General features: G+C 54.0%; 2 protein-coding genes across 6 annotated transcripts in view; one reads left to right on the top strand and one right to left on the bottom strand.

Moving 5' to 3' along the window:
* BCL7C (BAF chromatin remodeling complex subunit BCL7C) overlaps nucleotides 1-8,090 on the bottom strand; it is a 66,070-nt gene extending 57,980 nt beyond the window's left edge. The window contains exons 1-6 of one of the 4 annotated variants that reach the window (XM_054453474.2): nucleotides 7,765-8,072; nucleotides 7,124-7,202; nucleotides 6,752-6,860; nucleotides 6,498-6,659; nucleotides 2,761-2,846; nucleotides 1,705-1,900 (exon numbers count right to left, since the gene is read on the bottom strand). In XM_054453474.2, the coding sequence (XP_054309449.1) occupies nucleotides 1,775-1,900; nucleotides 2,761-2,846; nucleotides 6,498-6,659; nucleotides 6,752-6,860; nucleotides 7,124-7,202; nucleotides 7,765-7,856 (654 nt within the window). In that variant the 5' untranslated portion in view covers nucleotides 7,857-8,072 and the 3' untranslated portion in view covers nucleotides 1,705-1,774. Of the gene's footprint in view, nucleotides 1-1,704; nucleotides 1,901-2,760; nucleotides 2,847-6,497; nucleotides 6,660-6,751; nucleotides 6,861-7,123; nucleotides 7,203-7,764 lie in introns of those variants that run through there. The other 3 variants (XM_063654973.1, XM_063654971.1, XM_054453473.2) reach the window with 3 other exon arrangements.
* Nucleotides 8,091-10,496: 2,406 nt separating this feature from the next.
* Nucleotides 10,497-17,592, top strand: CTF1 (cardiotrophin 1). 2 transcript variants are annotated; one of them, XM_054453650.2, is made up of 3 exons: nucleotides 10,497-10,558; nucleotides 13,442-13,560; nucleotides 16,110-17,579. In XM_054453650.2, exons 1-3 carry the CDS (start codon nucleotides 10,534-10,536, stop codon nucleotides 16,569-16,571), a joined length of 606 nt encoding a protein of 201 aa, XP_054309625.1. In that variant the 5' UTR covers nucleotides 10,497-10,533; the 3' UTR covers nucleotides 16,572-17,579. The 2 variants fall into 2 exon arrangements, with proteins under 2 accessions (XP_054309625.1, XP_054309626.1); XM_054453651.1 differs by having other exon boundaries at nucleotides 10,504-10,558; nucleotides 13,445-13,560; nucleotides 16,110-17,592.
* The last annotated feature ends 336 nt before the right edge of the window (nucleotides 17,593-17,928 follow it).

The raw sequence follows: 17,928 nt of genomic DNA on the forward strand, positions 1-17,928 counted from the left end.
CAAGCAGTCCTCCCACCTGTGCCTCCCAAAGGCCTGGGATTACAGGTGTGAGCCACCACAGCTAGCCTACAGTTTTTAATGCTTCTTTAAAGTTCCAATTTGGTCCCCTCTGAACCTCAGTATCTTTCTTTATTAAAAATAAAAATAGGGCCAATATACATGACCCTATAGGCACAGAGTGAGAGGGCCTTATATTACTTGAAGCTTCCCACAAACCCCTGGGGCAGATGAGGCCTAGTTATTGTTCCCATTGCTCAGATGAACAAACTAAGACTGAGAGTAGAAACAGCCTGCCTAGAGCCACTCAGGGAGTAACAGAGCCAGGACTTGAACCAGGGCTTCTGACTTGAGTTTTAGCACAGAGGTTCATGTCTCAGAGCCCAGCTCACATGCCACCTCCTCAGAGAAGCCTGCCTAGAAAACCCCAGCCCATTCATGTATTCACTCATTCATGAAGCAGCTGCTGGGACTACCCTGTTCCCAGTGTTGTGTAGAGACCCCTTAGGAGCCCACAGCCTCGTAGACAAGACAGACACAAAAACCACGGATCCCAGAACAGCCTGATAAATGATGAAACAAGGAGAATGAAGCCCAAGGGGTTGCTGGAGCTCAAAAACTCACTGAGCCTAGAGTCAGGGAAGGCTTCTCGGAGGAGACGGTGATTGAGATGGGGATAAGTTAGACCCAACCAGAAGTGTGGCCAGGCATCCCGGATGGAGGAGTGGCTTCCTCAGGGCAGGGAATGGGTTGGTCATCCCAGGCCCCCAAGTCCCTCTGGGCCTCTGTGTTATTATGTATGAAATGTGAATAGGCCGGGCGCAGTGGCTCACGCCTGTAATCCCAACACTTTAGGAGGCCAAGGCAGGAGGAACACTTGAGCCCTGGAGTTCAAGACCAGCCTGGGCAATGTAGCGAGACCCCATGTCTACAAAAAATAAAATTAGCAGGCTGGGCATGGTGGCTCATGCCTGTAATCCCAGCACTTTGGGAGGCCGAGGTGGGCAAATCACCTGTGGTCAGGAGTTTGAGACCAGCCTGGCCAACGTGGGAAAACCCAGTCTCTACTAAAAATACAAAAATTAGCCGGGCGTGGTGGCAGACGCCTCCAATCCCAGCTACTCAGGAGAGTGAGGCAGGAGACTTGCTTGAACACAGGAGGCAGAGTTTGCAGTGAGCCGAGATTGCGCCATTGCACTCTAGCCTGGGCAACAAGAACAAAACTCTCCAAAAAAAAAATAGTGATAAATAAATAAATAAATAAAATTAGCTGAGTATGGTGGCACACACCTGTGGTCCTGGCTACTTGGGAGGCTGAGGTGGGGCGTCAAGGCTGCAGTGAGCCATGATCGCACCACTGCACTCCTGCCTGGGCAACAGTACAAGTCTGTGTCTCAGAAAAAAAAAAAAAGAATCATGGCCTAGCTACCCAGAGTTTTGATAATTGTTAGGCCCAGGCGAGGGCTGAGCAGGAAGAGGGGTCCTGGGCCTCCCAGAGGAGGAGGTGAAGGTCGGGAGATAGGGCAGACCCGGGAAGTACTGGGAGGCAGGGTCCTGGCTCAAGCCCCCACCCCACTCTGCCTTGCGGTGTCACTATAGGAAGGTCCTCTCAGAGCTTCAGTGACCACATCTGAGCAATGGAGCATGAGACAAAACTGTCTCCAAAGACCCTCCCCAGCCCTGACGGGGAAATGACATGACACAAAATTACAAAAGGGTCTTTATTTGTAAAAAGCCAAAGGGGCCCCTCAGGCAACAGGACAGGCAGGCCAGCTTCTCAGGGGTCAGGGGCATTTGGGCAGATGCGCTTGAGTGGGGGGGCGCCCTCCGAGTCCTCTGTGTCACCCTGGGCTGCCTCAGGGACAGGTGGCACTGGCTCAAAGACGGGGTAAGCTTCGGGGGCCTGGAGAGGAAGGGTGGACAGGCGTGAGCTCCACGGAACCCAGGCGTCCAGCCTCTGAGCCTCTGCCTTCTCCAAAGCCTCCACTCCCCTCCCCTCCTGGGCCCGGGAGGCAAGCCCAGGGCCAGATGCCCAGGATGCAGAGGAAGCAGGCACCAAAAACAACAACAACGACAGTGACACTGTGTGGAGGAACGAACCTGATATTTGATATTTCTGAAAATGCCTCGAGGTAGCCTCGTGAGAAATGTCAGAGGTTTATGAGGAATTTTCTTACGCTAATTATACAGTTAAGATATTTTTTGAAAATGCATGGAGGAGCGCCATGATTTTGTCAGGCTTTATTTATTTATTTATTTTTGAGGAGTCTCGCTCTGTCACCCAGGCTGGAGTACAGTGGCGCGATCCTGGCTCACTGCAGCCTCCGCCTCCCAGGTTCAAGCAATTCTCCTACCTTAGCCTCCCGAGTAGCTGGGACTACAGGCACGTGCCACCACGCCCGGCTAATTTTTGTATTTTTAGTAGAGACGGGGTTTCACTGTGTTAGCCAGGATGGTCTCGATCTCCTGACCTCATGATCCACCCGCCTCGGCCTCCCACAGTGCTGGGATTACAGGCGTGAGCCACCACGCCCAGCTTTGTCAGGCTTTTAATGGTCTCAATCAGCCCTGATCCAGCCCTCAGCACTTTGTCTCTGAAACACCCTTTCTTTTTCAGTCCCAAGAACCCAGCCCCTAAGCCTTCAGCTCCGTCCCAGGTCTGCCTCTCCTCCAGGCCCTCAGGATGCAGGCTCCAAGCCTTCGGCTGCCCAGATCCCCCATTCCCTCCAAGACCCAGGAGTCCAGCCTTCTGGCCTCTCTCACCTCAGCTTCCAGCAGTTCTGGAACAGGCTCCTCCTTGGTCAGCATTGGGGGTTCGTCGGTGCTGCCAGCAGTTATGCCCCCAGGATCTGAAACGTCAAGGTAACAAACATCCCCTGAACAGCCACTCTGTGCCAGCAGCACAGACAGTGGGGGAAACAGATGGTCACAGGCCCCAGTCACAGAGGGCAGAGGGCCATGGGAGCAGAGAGGAGAGAGCAGGAACCTGGCTGTGCCCCAGGAAGCAGAGGAGGGAACACTGACATGGGAGCTTGAGGGTGATGCGGTGGACAGGAAAGTATGACACGTGAGACAGAGGGAATGTGTGCTAAGTTGCCACAGATTCTGGGCTTGGACTGCCTGGGTTCAAATCCTGACCTTGGGCCAGCTACTTAATTTCCATGGGCCTCAGTTTCCCCATCTGTAAAATGGGGATAATGATAGTAATTACCTCATGTGGCTGTTGTGAGGGTCAGATGAGTGGATGCAGGTAAAGCACAGTGGCTGGCACACAGTAAGTGCTCAATAAATGCTTGCTACCATTTTTATATTAGCAAAGGTATACAACTGCTTGGCACTGTCTAGACCCAGACCCAGACCCAGCCCACAGGCCCACATCAGGGTGTTCTTTTTGTGTGTTTGTTTGTTTTTGTTTTTGAGACAGAGTCTCGCTGTGTCACCCAGGCTGGAGTGCAGTGGCACGATCTCGGCTCACTGCAACCTCTGCCTCCCAGGTTCAAGTGATTCTCCTGCCTCAGCCTCCCTAATAGCTGGGATTACAGGCATGTGCCACCACATCCCGCTGATTTTTTGTATTTTTAGTAGAGACAGGGTTTCACATTCTGGGAGGCTGAGGCAGGAGGATCGCTTGAGCCTAGGAGTTTGAAACCAGCCTGGGCAACATAGTAAGACCCTATCTCTATAAAAAATAACAACACTAATTAGCTGAGCATGGTGATGCATGCCTGTAGTCCCAGCTACTCAGAAGGCTGACTGAGCCCAGGAATCCAAGCCTACAGTGAGCCGTGATCACGCCTCTACGCCTCTGCATTCCAGCCTGGGCGACAGAGTGAGACCTTGTCTCAAAAAAAAAAAAAAAAAAAAAAAAATCAAAGCTTAAAAAATATGAAGGAAAAAGTTGTTCTGGCAGCTGTGTGGAGGTGACTAGAAGAGACCAGCTGGAACCAAAAATGGGTGAGAAATGGGAAGGCCAGGGACAGGGCAGGGCCTGGGAGGAAGAGGTGCCAATCAGATGGGTTTGACTGCATGGAAGAAAGCAGAGCTGGCGGGGAACGGTGGCTCAAGCCTGTAATCCCAGCACTTTGGGAGGCCGAGGCAGGTGGATCATGAGGTCAGGAGTTCAAGACCATCCTGACCAACATGGTGAAACCCTGTCTCTACTAAAAATACAAAAATTAGCCGGGCGTGGTGGTGTGCGCCTGTAATCCCAGCTACTCAGGAGGCTGAGGCAGAAGAATTGCTTGAACTTGGGAGGCGGAGGTTGCAGTGAGCGAGATCGTGCCACTGCACTCCAGCCTAGGCGACAGAGTGAGACTCTATCTCAAAGGAAAAAAAAAAAAGCAGAGCTGATGAGGACCCAGGCCCAAGGTGCTGGCTCACTGGCTGAGTTACTTCTCTGGGTCTCAGTTTCCTCATCTGTAAATAGGGATCATAACAAGATCATCACCCTTGTAAGGTTGTAGTGAAAATTAAATGAGAAAAAAACACGTAAAGTGTTGGCTGGGCACGGTGGCTCACACCTGTAATCCTAGCACTTTGGGAGGCCGAGGCGGGCGGATCACCTGAGGTCAGGGGTACGAGACTAGCCAGGCCAACGTGGTGAAACTCCATCTTTACTAAAAATACAAAAATTAGGCCAGGCACGGTGGCTCACGCCTGTAATCCCAGCACTTTAGGAGGCTGAGGCAGGCGGATCACCTGAAGTTGGGAGTTCGAGACCAGCCTGGCCAACATGGAGAAACCTCGTCTCTACTAAAAATACAAAATTAGTGGGGCATGGTGGTGCATGCCTGTAATCCCAGCTACTCGGGAGGCTGAGGCGGGAGAATCGCTTGAACCCGGGAGGCAGAGGTTGCGGTGAGCTGAGATTGTGCCATTGCACTCTAGCCTGGGCAACAAGAACGAAACTCCGTCTCAAAAACAAACAAACAAACAAAAAAACAAAAATCAGCCGGGCGTGGTGGCATGCCTGTAATCCCAGCTACATGGGAGGCTGAGGCAGAAGAATCGCTTGAACCTGGGAGGCAGAGGTTGCAGTGAGCCAAGATCGCACCACTGCACTCCAGCCTGGGCAACAGAGCAAGACTTCATCTCAAAAAAAAAAAAAAAAAAAAAAGGCTGGGCGTGGTGGCTCATGCCTGTAATCCTAACACTTTGGGAGGCCAAGGCGGGCAGATCACCTGAGGTCAGGAGTTCGAGACCAGCCTGGCCAACATGGTGAAACCCCATCTCTACTAAAAATACAAAACTAGCCGAGCATGGTGGTTCATGCCTATATTCCCAGCTACCCAGGAGGCTGAGGCAGGAGAATTGCCTGAACCCGGGAGGTGAAGGTTGCAGTGAGCTAAGATTGTGCCATTGCACTCCAGCCTTGGCAAGAGCGAAACTCTCTCAAAGAAAAAAAGAAAAGAAAAGAAAAAAACCCAACCACATAAAGTGTTTACTTGGCACACAGTAAGAGCTCAATAAATACTAGCTGTTGTTATTCCTATTATTATTAATCACCCCTATGACTATCACTATTATTTATTCACTCAACAGATATTTACTAAGCACCTACTATGTGTCCCATATTATTCTGAGGATACAGTAGTGAACAAGATCACATAGGGCCAGGAACAGTGACTCACGCCTATAATCCCAGCACCTTGGGAGGCTGAGACAGGAGGATCATTTCAGGCCACAAGTTCAAAACCAACCTTGGCAACATAGTGAGACCCTATCTCTACAAAAAATTTAAGAATTAGCTGGGCATGGTGGCACACACCTGTAGTCCCAGCTATTTGGGAGGCTGGGGCCAGAGGATCCCTTGAGCCCAGGAGTTTGAGGCTGCAGTGAGCTATGATTGCACCAGAGTACTCCAGCTTGGGTGACAGAGACCTTGTCTCTAAAAAAAAAAGGGGGGGGGGCCGGGTGTGGGTGTGATGGCTCACACCTGTAATCCCAGCACTTTGGGAGGCTGAAGGTGGAGGACTGCTTGAGCAAGTGAGTTTGAGACCAGCCTGGGCAACATGGTGAAACCTTATCTCTACAAAAAATACAAAAATTAGCCAGGTATGTTGGCATATGCCTGTGGTCCCAGCTACTTGGGAGGCTGAGGCGGGAGGATCGCTTGAGCCCAGGAAGTTCAAGGCTGCAGTGAGCTATGATCACACCACTACACTACTCCAGCCTGGGTGACAGAGTGAGACCCTTTCTCAAAGAAAAAAAAAAAAAAGATCAATATGGGCCCAACATTCAGGAAACCGACATGAGAGTGAGGAGAAAGATAAACTAGTAAAAACTTAATTTACATGAAAATCTCAGACAGTGATATGTCTGTATAGATTCTAAGAGACCAGAGGAATGAGACAGCAGCTACAGGGAGATTCTGCAGGAGTCGGAAGGCGCCTTGAGGGGGTGCACAAGACGGGGAGCAGGTATAGGGATAAGCTGGTAGGTTAGACTCTGGAGAAGACAGGACTTAGAGGAGAGGGCTCCTGGGAGGTACCTGGTCCTACCTCTCTCTTGGCCCAGCCTTGGGGGCTGAGCCTCCTCAGGGACCCCTTCTGGGGGTCCGGCAGGTGACACGGGGCGGCTGGGCTGGGGGGTGCCCCCAGGACTGGGCTCCGTGCCCTTTTGCAGGGAACCTTCCGAATGGAAACTCTGGTTGCTGTTCTCATCTGTGGGAGCAAGAGCAGAGATGGTTGGCCTGAGATCCCTAGTACACTCCTTCAGTCCCCACAGCCCCCCGCGTTTCAGGATCCCTACCTACCATTAAGATCCAGCAGGATGAGAGGGCCACCCCCTCGGGGACTGGCGCCCCTGCCCCGACGTTCCCGGCCACGGGATCTCTCTGCCCCGCCACCTGCCCGCCTTCGCTCCTGGGGGTTAGAGGATTAGGGTCAGAGCTCTTGGAAAGCCCCACCATACACCTAAGGAAACTGAGGCACTGAGAAGCAAAAGGGCTCGAACTCAGGGGGTGTGGAGCAGAAAAGAGGGCAAAAGGGGAGGAGCTGCTAATGATGGTTCCTGTCTGTCCTGCTGCATCTGAGGTCTGGGGGAGCTGGAGGTAGAGGTCAGGGTGGGGAGGAACTTGCCTGAGGTTGCACAGATGCAGGGCCTTGTGGGAATGGGGGTTGCTCACCTCCTCCTGGGGGTCCACCACTGGCACCCACTTGAAGATACGAAGGGAAGTGTCGCCCACAGTCACCCATCGCTTCTCCCTGTGGGAGGGTGGGGGGCTGGGTCAGAGAGGCCTGAGGGGAGACCCACCCCCCTAGGAGCCGGACACATCTGGGGGTACCTGCAGAGGTTGAGGAGGCACAGGAGGGTAGCAACAGTTTTGCTAATGGGGCATAGTTACATGGAGAAAGAGAGTCTTGCAGACCCCAGGGCATAGGCGGTGGGTGCCTCTAGAGAGAGGATATGATTTTTGGCCCTGGCTCTGCGGACCCCTGGGGCACACATGGGGGGCGTGGCTATGGGCCTGGCCCGGGATCAGAGCCCTGCAGATCCCGGGGCGCACTTGCAGGAGGGGTGTCAAAGCTTTAGGGGGCGGGGCACAAGCGGGGGCTCCCGCTCTGGGAGGACACGGCTGGGGATCACGCTTTGTAGACCCCCAGGAGTAGCCAGGGGAACGGGGACAGAGCCCTGTGGATTCAAGGCAAAGCTAGTGGGTGGAGATACACCGAACACCCGGGGCCCAGAGCTGGCGAGGGTAGCGTAGACGCCTTTGGTGGTGGTGGTGCCGCCGTGTCCCGTCCCTGGCCCCCGGGCAGCGCTCACCATCTCCGGACCTTCTCGATGGTCGCCATCACCTTCTTGATGTCATCCTTGGCCCGGCTCCGGGTCTCGGCCCGTACGGTCCGGCCGGCCATGCTGGCGGGGCTGGGGCCGGGGCCGAGCCCGCGGCGGGGCCGCCTCCCGTCCGGCGGGCTCAGGCTCGGCGCCAGGCCCGGGCGCCGCGCTCTCGGCCTGCCGTCCCCCCGGGAGTTGGCCGCGCCCTCTCTAGTCCCCAACGCCTCCGCGAGTCCCCGCCCCGTTTCCTGCCGCCGCGCCCCGCCCCGGCCTGTCCCCGGAGCGGCCGGGTGGCGCGGGCGGCCAGAGCCCAGGCCTGGAAGCCCGGCCGGCCCCGCCCCGACCCGGGCCCGCCCCCTTGGAGCGCCTGGACGCGCAGCGCCCCCTGCCCGCCGCCGAGAGCGGGAGTTGGGGACGGCTCGGCGACCGGACGCGCGAGGCAGGGCCGAGGCCGTGTGTTCAGACCACGTGGGCGCGGGGTGCGCGAGAGGGTCTGTGTACTGCGCTGCGTGAGCCGCGGTGGGTGTCCGCGAAACGCTGTGTGTGGAGTGCGTGCGTGTGTCCGCCCTCGCCAGGCTCTTGGTCTACACCGCCCAACTTAGTCATCCATTCATTCAACAGTCTTGTTAACTGAGTGCCAATTACGCGCCAGGCGCTGCGAATACGAGTGGGTCTCCACCACCAGAATGGCTAAAGTGAAAGAGACCGCACCATGTGGAGGCGAGAAAGTAGAGCGACTGGACCTCTGTTGTATTTCTGGGGGAGTGTAAATTGGTAGAGACATTTTGGAAAACTGGCAGTTTTCTAATGAAGCCGAACATATGCCACCTCTGTGATCCAGCAGTTCCACTCCTAGGCTGTCAACACCCAGCAGAAATGTGTAGGTGTGAGCATCAAGAGGGTGCATGGGAACGTTCAGAGCCCTTTCATAACAGCCCCAAACTGGAAATAACCCATCAACAGAATGGAAAATGAATGATGCCCTACTCATTACCATGCACATAGACACAGCAACGGGATTGACATGCCCGGCTATACACAGCAAAATAGACAAGTCGCATGATGAAATCTTGAGTGAGAGAAGCCAAATACAACAGTACATACTAGATGGTTCCAGGTGTATTACGTTCAGAACCAGACAAAACTAATTTATAGTGCACCAAAGTCAAGATAGTGGTCGCCCTTAGGGTTGAGAGGGGACGAGGGGAGAGCTTCTGGGAGCTGATCCAGTTCTGTTGTGTAATCTGGTGCTGGTTCCCTGGGCATATGTATTCTGTGAAAATCCATCACATGACTTAAATAAAATGTACATTACTTAAATAAAATGAGTGTGTCTTGGTTGACTTTATTTGAGGCTGGCTTGTCAGCAGATAAGACCATGTCAAAATTTGTGCTGCTGTGTGTGTGTGTGTGTGTGTTTCAAGGTGTGGCTGTTGTGTCTGTGAATTTGGGCGTGACCATGTCCAGAGAGGTTAAGGGTATAAGGGGTTAGGAGCATGGTTAGGACAGCATTTTTTTGAGCCAAGCTGCTTAGGTAAAATCCCAGCTGTGCCACACCTAACTGTGTTACCCTGGACAAGTCACTTCTCTCTATTCCGCATCTATAACATAGGAGTTAGTTAATGTGCATATAGCTCTTAGAACAGTGCCCAGCACATGGTAAATGCCCAATAAATATTTACAGTTAATACACATGTGATTGTGGGCCCTACCAATTGTCTGGCTCAATTCTATCTGCTGTGCCCTCTCCAGTTAAACTCTTTCTTCCTTTATTCCAGCAATTGTCTGCTCACGGCAATACACACACCCACTCACACGAACACACGCACACACATGCATGCGCACATGCACACACACGCACACCTGCACCCTCACACGCACACAAATCCACTCGCACACATGCATGCTCACACGCACACACGTCCGCATGCACGCACACACGCAGACACACGCACGCGCACACACACACATGGGCCTCCTCGTCTTCACTCACAAACCCCATTAGCTGCTGTTGTCTATGGGCTTCCTCGACAGACCGCGAGCCCCTCGCGGGGGCCAGAAACCAAGTATGGATCATCCTTATGTGCCTTCCTTTCAGTCTACACCAGGTTAATGGGGTTGATGTATGGGTGTGACTTCCTGTCCAGGTCTCTGAAACTTGTTCTCCTGGGGGCGTGTGTGTGTGATTCTGTTACTAGGCCTGCTAAGGAGAGGAGAGCAGTGTATCTGTCTCCCTCCTGGTGGGTGTGACAATGAGATTGGAAGCCATCTAAGATAGGCTAGGAGATGTATGTCTGGACAAACGTGCCCCAAGCCTGACGGCCCCCATCGTAGTCTCCCTCGCAAGCCGCGCCCCAGACTAGAGAGAGGGCCTGCGCATTCCTGTCCTGCCAGTCCAGCAGTTCCCTCTCCTGTCTCCTCAGCTTTACACCCAAAGCAGCCTCTGCCTCAGGTCCAAGCCTGAGCCCGCGGCAGGACATTGGGCTGCCTCCCAGGCCCTGACACCCCCAGCCCCGAGGTCCTGTCCACCCGGCAGACAACTTGCCTCCCCTCTCGGGCCCCTTCCCCCACTAGGCCCCACGGGCGAGGAGCTGAGCTCAGGGCCAAGGAATCCTGTCTGAAAAGGGGGGGTAGGATGAAATGTTTGGGGTCTGGGCTCTGATTGGCTGCGCCCGGGCCACGCCCCCAGCCCTTTCCCCTTTCTCCCCCCCCTCGAAAGGGGGGCGTGAAGGGAGCCGGGATCAGCCAGGGGCCAGCATGAGCCGGAGGGAGGGAAGTCTGGGTAAGGGGCTGAGGGACCGGACGCCGGGTCGCTGAGGGGCGCAGGAGTCAGAGGGGTTGGGAGCTGGGGGTCTGGGTCTCCGCCACCCCCGGGTCCGGGAGGGGAGCGGCCTTGGCTGGGAAGGGCAGGGCTCCGGTGTCAGGTAACGAGTGAACGGGTGAGTTGTGAGAAACGGCAGGCGCTAGGGTTTAGAGGAGGCCTGGGGCTGAGGTTTCAGGGACCTGGGCTGAGGGCTTAGATCACCGGTTCGAGTACACCCAGGGGGAGGACTGGGGTCGGGGCTGGGGCAGGACCCCTGCGTCCACTGAGTCTCGGGAAAGAATCAGAGCTGGGGGGCTGAAGGAAGGGGTAGAGTAAGGGAAGGCAGTCTTGGAGTCACATGAAGTAGTGAGTGCAACAGGAGACGAAAGTCTGGGCTGCAGAGGATCGCGACTGGTGCTGGGAAACTTCGGGGGGGGGGGGCGGGGCGGGGCACCGGGTCAGGACTACATTCCCCAGCACGCATCGGGCGCGCGCTGTGCGTTTCGGGAAATGGAGTCCCTCCCGGGGCGCCAGACACTGGCTCTTGCGGACCTTGATTCGCTGACTAGCCAGGCCAACGCCTTGCATGGATGGGGCATCAAGGAGAGAAATGGAAATGGACGTCAGTCTCCCTATCTGTAAAATGGGACTTCAAGGCACATTTTGATATGAAGTTCTGTGCTTCGATGATGTTGAAGTCCACTAGCAGTCACTGAGGTAGAAATATGTAAGCCCTGCCCTCAAAGGGCTCTCAGGCTAAGGCAGATACACACAGAAAAGCCATTAAAAGAGCTACCCTGGAACTCATGCAAATGGCCTTAAGTCAAAGGAAGGAGTTCGTTTATAAAGGAGGAGTGATTCTGGAGGCTTCACTGAGGAGGCAGTACAGTCATGCACTGCATAACAACATTTGGTCAACAGGTGGACCGCACAGACAATGGAGGTCCCATAAGATTCTATGCATTTTTAGCCTGGGCAACATGGCGAAACCCTGTCTCTACAAAAAATACAAAAATTAACCGGGCGTGGTGGCGCATGCCTGTAGTCCCAGCTACACAGGAGACTGAGGCGGGAGGATGGCTTGAGCCCAGGACGTCGAGGCTGCAGTGGGCCAAGACTGCACCACTGCACCCCATCCTGGGTGAAAGAGCGAGACTCCGTCTCTCTCTCTCTCTCTCTTTCTCTTTTGGGATGGAGTCTTGCTGTCGCCAGGATGGAGTGCAGTGGCCTCGGCTCACTGCAACCTCTGCCTCCTGGGTTCAAGCAATTCTCCTGCCTCAGCCTCCCAAGTAGCTGGGACTACAGGCGCGTGCCACCAAGGCCAGCTAATTTTTTTTTGTATTTTTAGTAGAGACGGGGTTTCATCATGTTGGCTAGGATGCTACTGATCTCTTGACCTCGTGATCCACCTGCCTCAGCCTTCCAAAGTGCTAGGATTACAGGCGTGAGCCACTGCACCCAGACAATTTTTTTTTTTTTTTTTTTTTGAGACGAAGTCTCGGTCTGTCACCCAGGCTGGAGTGCAGTGACCTGATCTCAGCTCAATGCAATCTCCTCCTCTCAGGTTCAAGCAATTCTTATGCCTCAGGCTCCCTGGTAGCTGGGATTACAGGCACCCACCATCATGCCTGACTAATTTTTGTATTTTTAGTAGAGACAGGGTTTCACCAGATGGTCCCGAACTCCTGACTTCAAGTGATCCGCCTGCCTCATCCTCCCAAAGTGTGGGATTAAAGGCGTGAGCCACTGAGCCCAATGCCTGGCTAATTTTTGTATTTTTAGTAGAAACGGGGTTTCACCATGTTGGCCAGGCTGGTCTCAAACTCCTGACCTCAAGTGATCCGCCCACCTCATCCTCCCAAAGGGCTGGGATTACAGGCGTAAGCCACTGAGCCCAATGCCTGGCTAATTTTTGTATTTTTAGTAGAAATGGGGTTTCACCATATTGGCCAGGCTGATGTCAAACTCCTGACCTCAAGTGATCTGCCCATCTCGGGCTCCCAAAGTGCTGGAATTACAGGCATGAGCCACCATGCCCAACCAATATGTATTATATAATAAAATACATACATATATATGTATTTTAACTGTAGCTTTTCTATGTTTTTATTTATTTATTTATTTATTTAGAGATAGGGTCTTACTCTGTTGCCCAGGCTGGAGTGCAGTGGCACCCTCACAGCTCACTGCAGCCTCGACCTCCTGGGGTTCAAGTGATCCTCTCATCTCAGCCTCTCGAGTAGCTGGGACTACTGGCATGTGCCACCATGCCTGGCTTATTTTTGTATTTTTTGTAAAGATGGGGTTTCACCATATCACCCAGGCTGGTCCCAAACTCCTGGGCTCAAACGATCCACCTGCCTTGGCCTCCCGAAATGCTAAGATTACAGACATCAGCAATCTCACCCGGCCCTTTTCTATGTTTAGATACACAAATACCACTGTGTTCCAGTTGCCTGCTGTACTGTAACATGCTGTCCAGGTCTGCAGCCTAGGAACAATTGACTAACACCACATAGCCTGGGCGTGTAGCAGGCTGTACCACCTAGGTTTGTGTAAATATACTCTACGATGTTTGCACCACGATGAAATCGCCTAAGGATGCATTTCTCAGAATGTATCCACGTTATTAAGCAAGGCATGACTGTCTTTGAATTTGACTTTAATAGGATTTCAACAGTGATTTGGGGACAGGCAATACATTTCAGGTAGACCACCTGCTTGACAAAGTTCTGGTGCCTCATTTTCCTTCAGTTGGAATGGGACAGACCCTGATGGGGTCAGGAACAAAGAGCCAGCCTGGGAGAGGTGATCAATGAGCAGGAGGTTGGCCATCCTCATTCCTCCCCCCTTTCCCACCAGAAGACCCCCAGGCTGATTCCTCAGTCTCACTTCTTCCCCACTTGGAGGCCAAGATCCGTCAGACACACAGCCTTGCGCACCTCCTCACCAAATACGCTGAGCAGCTGCTCCAGGAATATGTGAGTGGGAATGGGGGTGGGGGTGCCGGGGGCCTGAGGAATGGGAGCAGACATCACAGAGGTCCTCGATCACCCATTCTCTCAACCTCATTTTCCAACTGTGGAAATCAGGGCTCCTGAGAGGGACAGCAACTTGTCCCTGGCCACACAGCAAATTGGAAGAGGACCCTGTCTGTGACCCAGATGCCACTCTGTCCTCTCCAGCTTGGAGGCACCCTCCTCAGTGCTTTGTTTTTGAGAGGAAGCCTCGCTCTGTCGCCCAGGCTGGAGTGCAGTGGTGCCATTATGGCTTATTGCAGCCTCAACCTCCTGGGCTCAAGCAATCCTCCTGCCTTAGCCTCTCAAGTAGGTGGGGCCACAGGCACGCACCACCATGCCTGGGTAATTTTTTCATTATTTTGTAGAGGCAGGGTCTTGCTGTATTGCCCAGGCTGGTCTTGAACTCCTGGGCTCAAGTGACCTTGGTGCTTTAAGTCAGAGGTAGCCAGGTAGCCTGGGGCAGTGAAGAGAACTCTGATCTGTATCTCAGGAAACCAAGGTTCTAGGCTCTGCATAACCTTGACACCTCCCTTCCATGGGCCTTGGTCTCTCCCCAACAGTAAAAGGAGGCAGCTAAATATGATTAACTGCGAACTCTCCCACCTGGGATATTCAGGGAAGCCAAGAAGAGGTTCCAATCTGGAGCAACAGTTATCCCAAGAGGGCACTTTTACAGAAGACAGGGATCTGCTGACATCTTTAGTTGGGCAGAGGACCCTGCCCAAGGAAAGAAAATATTTCCCCAAATTACCCTCGTGTAGTGAAGGGAGAGTATAGCTTTGAATCAGACTGCAGGCCTGCCAACTTGTTAACTGTGAGCTTGGGCAGTAACAATAACATTAAAAGTAATAATGTAACAATTATGGCAGCGGATAGTGGGAGAATAGTGGCATAATAGAACTAGCTTTGAGCTGGGTGCGTTGGCTCATGCCTGTAATCCCATTGCTTTAGGAGGCTGAGGCAGGAGGATCGCTTGAGCTCGGGAGTTCGAGACCAGCCTGGGTAACACAGTGAGCCCTCATCTCTTAAAAAAGAAAAGAATAAAAGAAAAGAAAAAGGAAAAGAACAAAATAGCCAGGCGTGGTGGTGCATGCCTGTGGTTCCATCTACTCAGGAGGCTGAGTGTGGAGGATTGCTTGAGCCCTGGAGGCTGTGTGATCAAACCATTGCTCTCCACCCTTGGCGACAGTGTGAGACCCCATCTATTTAAGACAAACGAACAAAACTAGCTTTGTACTGCTATGAACTTTGGTTCAAATTCCAGCTCTGCAACTTCCTAGGGTAAGTCACTGTAGTCACTGTATCTCCAGCCCAACCTTTTTTTTTTTTTTGAAATGGAGTTTCGCTCTTGTGGCCCAGGTTGGAGTGCAATGGTGCGATCTCAGTTCACTGCAACCTCTGCCTCCCAGGTTCAAGGGATTCTTCTGCCTCAGCCTCCCGAGTAGCTGGGATTACAGTCACCGCCACCACATCTGCCTAATTTTTGTATTTTTAGTAGAGATAGGGTTTCACCATGTTGGCCAGGTGGGTCTTGAACTCCTGACTTCAGGTGATCTGCCTGCCTTGACCTCCCAGAGTGCCTGGATTATAGGCGTGAGTCACTGTGCCCAGCCCCACATTTATCTTTCATTTGTTCATTCATATGATGTTGATTCATTGAGCCCCTACTCAATGCAGGTACAGAGGTTGGGGAGGATAAGGAAGGGAATGAAGCCCCCTTGGCCCCTGGACTATCTTCTATGATTCCCATGAAGACGGGACAGGAAGCTTCCCCATTCATTGTACAGATGAGAAGGCTGAGGCTCAGAGAAGGGAAGTGGTTTTGCCCCAAACTGCATAGCTAGTAAGTGGTGAAGATAGGATTTGAACTCCGGTCTGTAAGGTAACTTTAATAAAAGAGCTGACATTTTTACTGAACTCTTCCTGGGGCCAGGCCCTGTCTTGAACACTTGACATGGTCATAACTGCTTTATGAAGTTGCTGCTGTTATTAGGTCCTATTTATTTATTTATTTGTTTATTGAGACAGGGTCTGACTCTCACCCAGGCTGGAGGGCAGTGGTGCCATCATAGCTCATTGAAGCCTTGACCTGGGCTCAAGCAATCCTCCCACCTCAGCCTCAGCCTCCGCCTCCGGAATAGCTGGAACTACAGACACGCGCCACCACACTCGCTATTTTTTTTTTTTTTTTTTTTTTTTAGAGCTGTGATCTTGCTGTGTTGCCTAGGCTGGTCTCGAACCCCTGGGCTCAAGTGATTATCTCACCTTGGCCTCCCAAAGTGCTGACCTAAACTGGCCAGTCTGGGTCCAGTTTAGGGAGGAAGAAACAGGCATTTGGTGTCAAGCGCATGCCACTTTGTTTTGCCTTAAACAGAGCAGCTCTGTTAGGAGGGATTATCATCTGCAAGATGAGGAAACTGAGGCCCCCAGAGAGCGGGTTGGAGAGCCCAGTTAACAGCCCCCTGCCCGTGCTCCGGGGCCCCGCTGACCCGCCGGCCGTGTCTCCGCAGGTGCAGCTCCAGGGAGACCCCTTCGGGCTGCCCAGCTTCTCGCCGCCGCGGCTGCCGGTGGCCGGCCTGAGCGCCCCGGCCCCGAGCCACGCGGGGCTGCCAGTGCACGAGCGGCTGCGGCTGGACGCGGCGGCGCTGGCCGCGCTGCCCCCGCTGCTGGACGCAGTGTGCCGCCGCCAGGCCGAGCTGAACCCGCGCGCGCCGCGCCTGCTGCGCCGCCTGGAGGACGCGGCGCGCCAGGCCCGGGCCCTGGGCGCCGCCGTGGAAGCCTTGCTGGCCGCGCTGGGCGCCGCCAACCGCGGGCCCCGGGCCGAGCCCCCCGCCGCCGCCGCCTCTGCCGCCTCCGCCACCGGGGTCTTCCCCGCCAAGGTGCTGGGGCTCCGCGTTTGCGGCCTCTACCGCGAGTGGCTGAGCCGCACCGAGGGCGACCTGGGCCAGCTGCTGCCCGGGGGCTCGGCCTGAGCGCCACGGGGCAGCTCGCGCCGCCTCCTCCCGCTGGGCTCCGTCTCTCCTTCCGCTTCTTTGTCTTTCTCTGCCGCTGTCGCTGTCGGTGTCTGTCTGTCTGCTCTTAGCTGTCTCCATTGCCTCGGCCTTCTTTGCTTTTTGTGGGGGAGAGGGGAGGGGACGGGCAGGGTCTCTGTCGCCCAGGCTGGAGTGCAGTGGCGCGATCCCAGCACTGCAGCCTCAACCTCCTGGGCTCAAGCCATCCTCCCGCCTCAGCTTCCCCAGCAGCTGGGACTACAGGCACGCGCCACCACAGCCGGCTAATTTTTTACTTAATTTTTTGTAGAGACGAGGTTTCACCATGTTGCCCAGGCTGGTCTTGAACTCCTGGGCTCAAGCGATCCTCCCGCTTCAGCCTCCCTAAGTGCTGGGATTGCAGGCGTGAGCCACTGTCCCAGCCTCTCTTTGCTTTGCCTGCCCCGTTCTCTTAAGTCTTGGACCCTCCTCGTCTGCATGGTAACTCTGTCTGAGTCTACCATTTTCTTGCTCTCTCCTTCCTTGGGCCTGCCTCAGTTCCCTTTGGCCTCCCCCTTTACCCAGCTCTTGGGGTGTCTCTGTTTTTTCCATCCCCGCTTCCTGCCTCCTCATGGCCCTGTGTGAGCGCATGTGTACATCTCAGCCTCATCTCAAGGAGGTGACACCTTCTCTCCTTGTCCCCGTCTGGCTATCTGTGCTTCCCTGGCCAGGGGCGTGCCTGCTGGTCCTATGGGGGGAAGGCTACTCCGCATCTCAGCCACCTTCCTCAGGCTCACTCCACCCACATCCCCAGTCTTCCACACGCCATCCCTTTGGGCCTCAGCCCTGTCCCTTTGATGTCTTCCTTTCCTTCAGCCCCTCTGCCCTGTCCCTGCACGCCTCCACTGCCTCCCACCAGATCTGTGGAGACAAAACAAGCAACACCTTAAAAGAGTTTTATTTCTGAAAATAAATTAATGTTTTGTAAATAAAATGTTTAAAAATAAAAAAGAAACTAAAGTTACCTGTATATATAGTTGTTGAAAATGGGGAGACAACTTTAGGGAGAAAAGGACCCTTGGGATGCAGCCTAGTCCCCCAGACATGCCCAAGAAGCCCAGCAGTATAAATAGGAGGCTGACAGCCCCTGGCCAGTGGTGCCCTCTGCCAGCCCAGAACAGGAAGTGGATGTGTCCTAACAGGAAACAGATGTGATGCAGTCCTTAGTTCTTCAAGAACTGGGCTTCCATGGATCAGGAAGTGGAGCCCCTGAGGACAGGAAGTGGAACAGTAGCCCCAGACAGACAGGCCAACGAGGGGAGCCAATGAACTTCAGCAGGAAGAAAGAAGCCTATCCGCT

The sequence above is a fragment of the Pongo pygmaeus genome, chromosome 18, assembly GCF_028885625.2.
Source record: "Pongo pygmaeus isolate AG05252 chromosome 18, NHGRI_mPonPyg2-v2.0_pri, whole genome shotgun sequence".
NCBI lineage: Eukaryota > Metazoa > Chordata > Mammalia > Primates > Hominidae > Pongo > Pongo pygmaeus.

What these genes read in the sequence shown, in the direction of transcription:
- CTF1 (XM_054453650.2), top strand. Translation starts at nt 10,534, where the DNA reads ATGAGCCGGAGGGAGGGAAGTCTGG. An exon ending in CCGGAGGGAGGGAAGTCTGG is followed by an intron (nt 10,559 to 13,441) that starts GTAAGGGGCTGA and finishes CTTTCCCACCAG; the next exon opens with AAGACCCCCAGGCTGATTCC. An exon ending in AGCAGCTGCTCCAGGAATAT is followed by an intron (nt 13,561 to 16,109) that starts GTGAGTGGGAAT and finishes GTGTCTCCGCAG; the next exon opens with GTGCAGCTCCAGGGAGACCC.